This window comes from Labrus bergylta, chromosome 5 (genome assembly GCF_963930695.1).
Source record: "Labrus bergylta chromosome 5, fLabBer1.1, whole genome shotgun sequence".
NCBI lineage: Eukaryota > Metazoa > Chordata > Actinopteri > Labriformes > Labridae > Labrus > Labrus bergylta.
In genome coordinates, this window is record NC_089199.1 from 11,973,016 (window position 1) to 11,984,543 (window position 11,528).

Sequence of the window (11,528 nt, forward strand, 5' to 3'; positions counted from 1 at the left end):
TGCAACGGCTTTTAAAGACGTGCAAGAGGAAACGATTCAAACATTTGAACAGATAAACCACAGGCACAACATAATGTGCATAACATTTTTTATTTACTCATTATATTATTAACCCTTGCATTGTTAGTGTATTTTTTCATTCCATTGTCATATTAAATGAACACTATCTGAAAGAAGGGATTTCAAAGATACAATGGACACATTGGACACATATACAATGTAATGCATCTCAAATATTACTACAACTATTTACATCTGTGAAATGTACAACAATGTAGAGATGTAACCGTTATCATTGCCCTCACTGCAAATTGTCTTCAGAAGCAGTCTGTTAAGTGAACAACATTGTGGTTGTGACTTTTCTTTCTCGTGTGTGTTTTCTTTTATTTATTTGTTACTTCACCCTGAGCCATGAAGTGTCAGTATAAAGTGAGCATATATAAAGTGTCAGTATAATTATTGAGTCTGACAGAACCAGGAGCTAGACATAGACTCAGGTTTTGGAAAAAATAAGGAACTGGACCTACTGTAAATGCAGATAACAAAAAACTGAACAAAAGTTTAAAATGTCAAAAATAAAGGCTTACTCGCCAAAAGTCCAAAATAAAAGTTCATAAAGAGGAACGACATGGAACAACAAAAAAGCACAACAGGGTAGCCATATGAACTGAAATCAAGAGGGAAGGAACACTGACGCTTAAATAGACATTGGGCTAATCAGACACAGGTGAGACTAATGACACAGGTGAAGACAATTAGGGCAATCAACATGGAGGGAACCAGACAAAAGGAGGAAGTAAGACAAGACAAGAAACACTGGGGACAGGAACTACGAAATAAAACAGGAAATACTATAGACCAAAAGAGCACTCAATATAATAATAATAATAATAATAATAAAACAGTTACAATACACACAAGTGCATAGAGACACATGAGGAGAAATAACAAAAAAGGAAATACTAAACTAGGAAACATTTGAATAAAGAAACACACAAAGGAAACAACAGGGTAGAATGAGACAAAATAAAACAAGAAAGGAAATCTAAACTCTGAAAATACACAAAATACAAAGTTAAACAGGACCAAATCATGACACACACACACACAGGCTCAGTGGTAGTTGGTCGTCTCTAAAACCAGAAGGTCAGGGTTTCAAGCAGCCACTTGAAGAAGTTTCCTTTGGGAAGACACTGAACCCCAAATCACTCCCTCTGCTGCCTCAGTGGCGATGCGAATATGTAATGGGATTAGTTAATACTAATGAGCAGTTTACATACACACTGACATCAGTGTGAATGTGGTGTGAGTGGGTAAATGTGACCTTCAGTGTAAAAAGTGCTTTGAGTAGTCAGAAGACAAGAAAAGCACTAAGCTCAAGTCTGTTTACCATCCAACTTAAGACATGAACTAATATGTAATACAATAGAACAATGGTATTAGCGAGTAAATTTACTTTAAAGTGAATGAAAGTTGTATAGCTGCTGTATTTACGATGACTCTAGTTCTCAGATGCTGCGCTAAAACAATTAACTAGCTCCTATAGAGGAGATCTTTCATCTTGTAAACCACTTATTCCCAACAGTTCATTGGGCTTTCTGAACACAGAAGACACACGTTGACTCTCATCACTGTCACACTCATTTTTCTCCTGCATCCAACACAGGAGTTCTCCTCAGTCTTTCTTTAACTTGGAGGAACTCTGGCACCTCTAGCTGTCGCTCTCTGTCTCTCTCCAGCTGTGGAAAAGTGAAATAAAAAAACTCAAACTTGAATCTTATGTCAAAGATGCACACAATCCAGCTGTTAATTATCTCTGATGAGCATAATCAATATTTCTCTGAACTTCCATTTAACTAGATCGTTCAAAGGGCTTTCATCTAAGCACAGCAGGGTCTGACAGATAAATGTTGTTCTCTAGAAGCCCAGACAAGCCTGCAGTGTTCAAAACGATGACTAAACTGCCCTCTGGTGGCTGACGACAGAACAGCTTGATACTCCACAAGGCCATAAGTGCCCACCAAAAACAATATTCTGTTAAAAGTATTGTTTTTTTTATATGATAAAATAATAAATAGTCTCATATATAGTGAAGGTTTTTTTGTTGGGAAAAAAATAGAGCGTGTCCAAAGCAAACCTTTTCCTGCACCTTTTGTCTTTCCAGCATTTGTTGTTGAAGCGGTGATCCGCTCCTCTGTGTCTCTTCCTGATCCCTGCTCCCCTTCATCTTTTGTTCCCATTTCCTCTTTTCTAAAGCTCTTTGGAGCTCACTCCTTCCTTTAGGCGACACTCTCCTGACAGAAACACAGAGGGATGTTATGATCTGTGACAATGAAACTGAATTGTGAGTGTTAATGACTGTCAGCAAGTCTCTCCAAACCTGTTGTGGGTCAGGCGCAGTTCTCTGTGGAGCTCGTTGTGGCTCTTGGAGGCTGTTAAAGGATTGAGTGGTTTTTGGGGTATGATGAGATCACCGCTCTCCACTTCAATCTGTAGATGAGGAGCCTGGAGCTCTGAGTGTAGGTCCTTCTGTTCAGTTTGGTGTGTCTGCATTTCTGAGACTATGCAGACACACATTCAGTTTAGATTTTCTTTCCAGCATTAGTTTTTTGTTTCAACATTCCCTTGTGATATAACTTTTTTTTTTTAACTTATCACTCACATTAGGGCTGGATAAGTTTCTGAATTATAAAATACCAAACCAGCTTAAACTGACAATGTCAAAAACTTGCTATAAACTCTGTGATTAAATGAACTCATTTGCCAGGAGAATTCTTATGGTGCTTTTCGAGAAATACAAAATCTTAACAATGCAGCGAAAAAAAATTAAGAACATTTGACACTAGTGACAACCTTAGAGAACAATGACTTACAGCAACCCATAGGCCTATACATGAGAGCCTTTACTCCCTTTATTCTAGGAAGAAACATGCAATTGCTGTCACATTGTTGTTCTGCTGTGCTGCAGGTTGTAGGTGATATTAATGTTGAAAAAATGACAAATGTAATAATTTTCCCACTTCCACATTGATCAGCAACTAAAACGTCCATGGTGAAAAAAAACCAGGATAATCATCAACCCTTTCTTCAAGGTAAAACAAGTAAAACCCAACAGCTAGGCTAACATCAAACAACAGCTTACATGAGCATGTAGCCTGATTTTTGATGTATTTTAAAAGCAATGGATAGCGGAAATCTGCATGGGCTAATGTTATTGGGTTTAAATAACATATTAGCAACCCATTAGCTATAACAGCTAAAGTTAGCATCAAGCTCATAGCTAACGCAACGGTTTCATATAGTGCAATAATAATGATATCATTATTATTGTTATTTTTATTATTTTGACAACATGAAACAGTAAGAAATACTACAATGTCATGACCCAGCTCAGGAGGTCATAAAAAAGGGGAGACAACACCAGGTTTAAATTTTATAATTTAATAATGATAACAATAATAATAATAATAATAATAATTCTTTATTCAACCAAATAAGACCAAATGAAATATTCAAAAAAATCCAAATCAGTCACACACTAAAAACCTCTTTAACTAAATTTGCCCAATTAGATATTTACATTATGAGGAGTGTAATTCAGTGAAGTCAGTGGTGTGTGATGTGCATGAGTGGAGTAAGTGTAGTGTGTAGGTTTTGTGAAATGCAAACATAACAAAAGGTAACTTAGTCTAAAATGCTCAAACCTAACTGCAGTATACCTGTGGAGTGGGTTAGAGGATATATATATATATATATAGAGAGAGAGAGAGAGAGAGAGAGAGAGAGAGAGAGAGAGACTGTGTGTGTGTGTGTGTGTGTGTGTGTGTGTGTGTGTGTGTGTGTGTGTGTGACACACACCTCCGAGATGTGAACAGGGCAGTGAAAACACTACCTGATGACACTACAGAGGCATCACTCTAGCAAACACTACTACAGTGTCAGGTAATCCAAGGTTTGCATATTAGCTCATATAAAATTACATTATGCTCATAATTTAGGTTGCCCAAATGCTAGTTAATACGACAAATTTCCTAGATTACATCATCAAAGTCAAACAACTTTTTCCAAGGTCTAAAATCATATTTTAGGCTGTCGTTTTTTTCCAGGGCAGACATAAAAAAATGTAACCTATAGACTTTTAAAGTAAGCTGAGACTTTTTAACTGTTTCTCCCTAGCGACCACTTTTTGTACAAGTTCTACTAACCTTATAATATTCAATACTGAAACAAAGGCTGACAGTAGCACAGTCAGATATATGGCTCACAGAGTCAGTTAACTGTCCCTAAGTTGTTAGTTGAAGAGACATCTTTCAAAAATGTGCCACCATCAGCAAACAATAGGAATGTTTGAACGTCCCTCTGGGCAATCAGTTTAATGTCAGGTAAATAGTAGGTTACTGTAATTGACTTGTATTCTGGATCACCCCTTTGACTTTTTAATGACCGTTACGATTAATAAAAAATCTGTAGCAGTCAAACAACATTCATCTGTGCCTCATTATACAGTCATGCAATTCAAACTTGTATCTGTAACATCTTCACACTTTCATCCTGCATAACAACAACACATTTGGGGAAGAGGAATGCAGATCTTTCACTTGTGTAAAAGTATCCTACTTATACCACATAGGCCTACCTACTTGGTTTTCAAGTAAGATCTATTGGGTTTGTGCACTGTATACTGGAAGACATACGAGTGATAAGAAAAGGTGTAAGAATCAACAATATCACAAAGTTTTCTCACCAGACTTGTCTAGGTGTTTCTTTCCTCTATGTGGCAAATGTTGGAGATCTCTCTGCCAAAAAAAATTGCCAATTACAGGTAATGGGAATAAAATTCAAAAGTAAAAACGTACTTATCATATACATTTAAGTTTTTGATTCAAAATAAGAGTCTGTTCCAATCAGAAGTAGAAGAAACTGTGACATTCCTTGTATTGTTAGAAATCTGGCATCAATACAATTTTATGCAAATGGCAGCGAACACAAAGCGGCATTATGATGCTCACAGATAAATGAAGCGTCTAGTTCCACGCGTTCATTGAAGCGAGTGACGAGGTGGAGGGCTGCCACCTCATTAATGACTGCATCAAACAAAACACAGTTTGATCCTCATTAAGCTTCTCATTGGCTGGAGTTTGAGCAGAATTAATAGCTGAGAAAAAGATTAAGTCCCTGTGGGCTTCGCTCACTAATGAATCATGTTATTCAATCTTGTTTGATCAAAGTTTTGAATTGAACGTAGAAAAAAATCTGGACTTTTTCTCTGCGCATGATCTACGGTTACAATGATATTTGAATGTGGAGCTGAATCCCAGATCAAAGCACGTTTAAGGCCTCGGAATATTTGTTTGGTGTTTGAATGTTGTGTCAAAGTTTTTGTAACTTTGAATCTTGTCTTTAATTCTTAGGTTGCAAACGAAGCCGCTGTAATGCAAGCCACATTTCAGATCATGTCTGACACTAAGGTAATATCAAATTGAAAATATAATCTATCTGTGCTCCATTTTATTGTTTGTTGTAGCTTTGGCATTAGTTGCAATGCACAAGAAAAAATCTAAATCACGTGTTTGCAGCAAGAAAGCAAAGTTTAAACAAGATGACAGTAAGTTGTCAGAATGAGGAAAAAGTAGAATCTAAATGAGGCATTTTAATGACAACTCTGCTGCTGGCTGCTGTTTGTCTGATGAGGGGGGAGTCATGCTGTTTGGCTAAATCTCTGAAAGTGGATATGTGTGGAGAAGAATTAATAGGACGTGACGGGATAAACACTCTCTCAGGCCCACTCTCCAGGGCTGGAAAGGCTTTTTTTTTTTTACTGTTTAAAGTCGTGTTTGGTTTAAGCGCCTTCTGTCTTCAGGAAATAAAAGGTAGAATACAACAATAACAGACAAAACTAGTTCTGTAAAACAAATGATTGTTAAAAACACACAATGAATACAAATGTATGATGTAACACATCAGGCAAGGCCAGAGCATACAGTACAGTAACACTGACTATATATATTTTTTTATTCTTTAATCAAACAAACAAGGCATGCCAAGAAAGTATTTTTGCCACATGGATGCTCCTGCCAGATTATGTTAATGTGACAGTAAAGATCCTTGGTTTATGTCTCACAGAAAAAAAGCAAAAGTTCAGAAGAAAAAATCAACAAACTTACCTTCTTGCCATGGGTGACTCCCATATCGACTGTCAGAGGGTTCAGACACCTCCTGGGCGCACAGTGGACAGAGTTTCAATAATAATTTGAGGTCACTCCCTCTCTCTCTTCTCCTGCAGCATACTGTAGGATGCCAGAAACATCTCTGTGTTTGGACCAATGCTGATGCTGCCAGGGTGAAGCAGTGAAGTGGAAGACAAACCCTGGGGCTGGAAAGTGCTGGCTATTTACCAGCCAAGTAGTCCTTTTTTCTGATGTCCTTACCGTCTTTTATTGCTTTTATTTCACTTCTTATTTAACTTTTATACATTTGTTTCTTATTTTGTTTTTATTTCCTGTAATGTGATGTTGTCTTCTTAACGATGTTGCCTTCTCAGAGTCTTATAATCTTATTAAATCTTGCTTTATCCTATTTTTGACTTCTTTAATTGCATTGCTTTTACGTAAAATACCTGTCAAGACCTGTTGTTTATATTTTAATACTTAATTTGCATTTATTGTTGTTGATCTTTGGTATTTTGTAGACTGCTCTATGTTTTGCCTGACTATGGATGCTCATTGTTAAATAAGTCACTGCCTTCGCTTTGTTTGTCAAAGCACTTTAAGAACAACTTCTTTTTTTTTAAGGTGCTGCATAAAACAAGTTATAATTATCATTTTAATAATGAACTTTTACTACTACTACTTTTCTGGACTAGATCTTATGAATGGTACTTCATATATCTACTTTAAAACCTTCAAAATGTAAATATTGCAATTTTTACATGATTACATTTATCTATGAGCTGTAGTTCTTCAACAGCGTCTTTAAGATTGGGTTATAATATATCATTGATATGGTAACTTCAGCATATTGCCAAGAAATATAGAAATGTTTCAAAACCTTTCTGATGTGTAAGAAAAGGTAAGAAGTCTCTAAAAAAATAAAGTCAAATTTCCCCTCTGAAGTTCACACAGTGTGGTTTCATTTCAACAACTCCTGGAGTCCCTGTAAAAGTACTGATAAGAAAGAGCCTCCACAGAACGTTAGGAACAAACTTGGACTTATGAGATAAAACAGGGCGTTGTAGGTCAAACAAACTTCACGCATCTGATTTTTATTGACACTTAAATGATAGATGGTTCTCCATCTCCAAGTGCCAGTACAAATATTGTTTATGGAGAGGGACAAAACTGTCAGCATAACAAGTCTAAACCAGTATTTAGATATTTGAAGCTTATCATGTTTGCTTTGTCCATTAGATGGGTCAAATATTCCTCCATTTACTCTATTTTTTTTATTTTCTAATATTATTAAAAACACAAGTCAAAAGCTTAGTCAGTTTTTTAATAAGGCCCAGACACACAAATGACAAACTTGCATCAGGTGACTTTACAATCAGTACGAAATGTACACTTAGACTCATTACACATTAAAACTACAATCTGATTTGACAAAATGTGAGTTGAGTTGAGTTTGTTATCAATGGTTAATGGTGGAAAGTTGTCAAGTTAGCCCTTTAAGATACCCAATCACACACACACACACACACACACACACACACACACACACACACACACACACACACACACACACACACACACACACACACACACACACACACATAACCAGCCAGAACGTTTTCAGGGTTTAGCTTGACCCATTAAAGACAGTTGTTTTCTTTATTAACTAGTTCGTAGTTATCATTAGTAAGCAGGCAATGCCCATGACAGATATGATTCGATCAATAACCCTAGTTTAATGGGGAACGTAATATGTCAAATCAAAGGATTACTGAATCTATTTCTAAGCTAACTCTAGCCTTGAGTTAGCTTACAGGAAACTGGAGAATAGCAAGGCGCATGTAGAATCATCACATGCTCTGATTTTATTTAATTTTTTCAGAAAAGTATGTTTAGTGCTTTACATAGAAATCAGTAAATAAAAACCCAGAAAGCTGCCAACGTCTCATTTAAAAATGAATTGGGAACAATTTGTTCGCACATTGGTAAAACAAAGCAACTATATCCGAACTGCTTTGCTGGTTGTAAACAGAGCTGTGTATACGAGAGAGTTTGTTTGGGGGGTATTGTTTTTCTAGACGTGAAGTAAACTGCCATCAAATTTTCCCTTTTGTCTCAGGAGCATTTATATTGTCTTCATCAATCGCTGGGAAGCAGCCGCCCAGCTCGGCCACCCGTGGCCATTCACCATAAATGTTAGTTTTTGGATCGCTAACAACCAGCTGTTAAAGGAACAGAAAATAATACATTCATTTGAACATTAATTATCATGCTTATTTATTTGTACTCCAGGTGCCGTTTAAAATAGATGTCAAGTGCAGTTACAGACACACTTACTTTCTCAAAGAGGCTTTTTTCTTTCATCCCCACCTTTCCAGCAAACACCCAACTGTCATGGGAGTTTAGAGTTTTGATCATAGAGCTTCCCATCCCCTCAAATATTTCTCTCATTTCGTCCGTCATTCTGCCACAAAGGAGAAGAAAAGTCCCATTATGTAGCCTAACATTGCTTTTGCATGTGAATCATTGGGATTTACACTAACCTTTGAGTCACATCTACGTAAGAGGCCGCCAAAATGATACTTCCAGGTTTTATTTCCCTCAGGTAACTCAATATTTGATCTTTGTCTTTTTTTAAAGTTAGAAATAAACAGCAACATCAATTAAGAATTCAGTACAGCACTAATGAAATTGAAAACAGGATGAAAGTATTTATAAAAACTCTTACCTCCAGATTCCATATTAAGAAAGTAAAATTTTTCCACAGCTCCTCTTTCCCCTAAAATTGGTAAAAAGCATTTTATTTACAGCAGACCGAAAAAGAACATGAAGTTCATGTAATGTGATTGATTTAATGACACTAAGGCAAAATAAAATGTATCACAAGCTGGAAGAGCAATGATAAACTTTTATGACATTTTGAAGTTACATTTCTTTCTGTATGTGTTTCATAGTCCAGTAAACATCTTGCAGCAATACAATAAACTTCGTAGTTCTGAGGTTGTCACTCACCATTTATCTCCACAATGTTGATTCCAGGGCCAACATTATTCAACACATTACTCATAATGCTGTTGAGATACCAAAAAGGTTAGGTGGGCTTTTTTTTTTTTAATTTTAAAGGGCAGTTTTGTTTTTTGAAGTGGGGTTGTACGAGGTACTTACCACAAGTAAGTGCACCTACAGTAGTCAGCAGTAAGGTTGGACAAGCCGGCTTGAGATTAGACGGAAGATGTTCCATGTACGAGGTGCAAGTACTTGACTTACTTACTTTGTAAGCATATTTGGATTTTGAATGGTCGAAAAAAAAAAAAATACAAGCAAGCACCAACTGGGATATCTTCAAAAAAGTGAAGTTTGATTTTAGTCTGCATTTTCCGAACCAATTTGCTTTCATTATATGCCAATGATGAGGAATACAAATATGTTGTAGGGTCTCGAAAGAAATAGTGCAGAAGGAAAGGGCTGTCTAATATTAAAGTAAAGTAGTGAAAATATCCCAAAAAATAGCTTACACTTAAACTGAACATGCTTCTTGATATCCCATCTGCAGCAGTATATAGCTTCAGTGTTGGGCTGTCATCTACTATAAATAGCACTTACTTCTGCAAAGTACCTCATACAACCCAATTTGACAAAAGGCAGGTACTGTCATATTGAACACGTACATTTTACCATTAAAGCAGATCTTTGGCCCGACAACCTTCGCTGCTCCACTCCAGATATGGAAAGGAAAAGACTCAGGGGGACAAACTTGCGATAGGCTGCACTTTTTTGCCGCTGAAATATAGATGGTATGGTGCTTTAAGTTGTGCTCACACAGAGTAATGTCAGATTATGAGTCTTCACAGATTTAAACTTACCCTCTATTGATTCTGCTTTGTTTGGATTACTGTCATAAAACCCTATCATAAAATAATGCACAAAAGTATCATTATTATGTAAATGAAATGAAATAGCTCAGGATTTGAAGATAATAATACACAGAATAGGACTCACCAAGAGATAGCAGTGCATCACTCTGTAGATCAAATGTAATGCTTACACCCCATACGAATAAGAGGACGGCAGCAACAACAGCAACAAGTTGAAAAACTGCGCACACTGTAAAGTACAGACACATGAAGATCTGCAAATCCCAACCAAATACTTGTTTTTTTTTCTGATGAAGCAAAATCTTACCTTGGTATCTCATATCTGCTGTAGATCAGAGGACTTTTTGTTACAGTAGGTCTTTGAAATTTACTTCCACTATTTTCCTGTCAACAAGATATTGTAGATCCAGCCGAGCTTCTGTGTCAAATCATCTGTGAACACGCTCCCTGATAATTCCTTCAACCCTGCCTTGTGGGAGCAGATGTTTGGATATGCAAAGAAAACTTGTCGGCCCTCATCCTCCTCCTTGTGAAACCAGGATGTGGCATCATCATTAAACACAGACACACAGTGAACTAGATGATCAAGTTTCTCTCTCTCACCATGTCAAATATGTGACGTGTCCACAAGTAATTGATACTGTTTGACATGAACAATGCAGTTTTCAAGCCACGCATTGTGCTTAATTGGTGTGCAAACATACATTTGAAACCTGTGGACAGAGCAACATACAAAGAGGAAAAAAAGAAGGTCACAAGCTTCATATTTCAAACTGAAGAATCCTCTGCCGGTTGTTGAGTTTGCATCTTGGGTACTCTGGGAACTCCCACAGTCTTTAGGTGAATTGGGTCATTGTAAATTGCCCCTCAGTGTGAGTGTGAATGGTTGTTTGTATCTACGTGTTTGTCTCCTGTGATTGACTGGCAACCTGTCCAGGCTGTACCCTGCCTCTCACCCAATGACAGCTGGAATCAGCTCCAGCTCTCCACGCAAGAAAAAAAATTGATTCATTGATGCATAATCCATAGAAAAAAGGCATACATTCTAAATTAGATTTTATTTTTAAACAACCCAAACCCAACAGAATCAAGTGGTGATGAATTAAGAAAAGCGATTTGTATTAATTTTACCTGTAGAGCAAGTTTATTTCTAGTAGTTATAACGATAGCGAGGCACAAGCCAATGAACAGGAAATAGTCATTACTGATGTTTAAATAGTGAATGGCAAAGTAATCCCTCTTAAAAGCAGAGTTAAGCCCTCATGTCAGAAAGCATCAGCCCCTACTGATCCTTGAACAGTTGCTGAGCTCCAGCTTTCACCTGCCTGTCCAAACAAAAATAGCATTTCCCTGCAGGCAGTAATGAGTTATGACTGCTATTAAAGTCACTGAGGCCAGATCATAATAAGGTCGTAATTTATCCATCAAGAAACAGCTGAGTAGCAGACAGTGAGGAATATGTGTGGAGAAATAGACCACACATTTA

The 11,528-nt window shown here is 36.9% G+C and overlaps 2 protein-coding genes across 3 annotated transcripts; both read right to left on the bottom strand.

The window, feature by feature from the left end:
• Positions 1-120: 120 nt before the first annotated feature.
• Positions 121-7,031, bottom strand: LOC109980551 (protein FAM107B). Of its 2 annotated transcripts, none has more exons than XM_065954776.1 (5): positions 6,165-7,031; positions 4,745-4,796; positions 2,381-2,561; positions 2,138-2,294; positions 121-1,739 (listed from the first exon to the last, which is right to left on the bottom strand). In XM_065954776.1, exons 1-5 carry the CDS (start codon positions 6,186-6,188, stop codon positions 1,641-1,643), a joined length of 513 nt encoding a protein of 170 aa, XP_065810848.1. In that variant the 5' UTR covers positions 6,189-7,031; the 3' UTR covers positions 121-1,640. The 2 variants fall into 2 exon arrangements, with proteins under 2 accessions (XP_065810848.1, XP_020484582.1); XM_020628926.2 differs by having other exon boundaries at positions 2,150-2,294; positions 6,165-7,029.
• A 445-nt stretch (positions 7,032-7,476) lies between these two features.
• Positions 7,477-11,528, bottom strand: si:dkeyp-67f1.2 (uncharacterized protein LOC556106 homolog). The gene is made up of 9 exons (XM_029276239.2): positions 10,350-11,528; positions 10,167-10,271; positions 10,031-10,072; positions 9,836-9,947; positions 9,180-9,238; positions 8,896-8,946; positions 8,711-8,795; positions 8,505-8,631; positions 7,477-8,389 (listed from the first exon to the last, which is right to left on the bottom strand). Exons 1-9 carry the CDS (start codon positions 10,360-10,362, stop codon positions 8,264-8,266), a joined length of 720 nt encoding a protein of 239 aa, XP_029132072.1. The 5' UTR covers positions 10,363-11,528; the 3' UTR covers positions 7,477-8,263.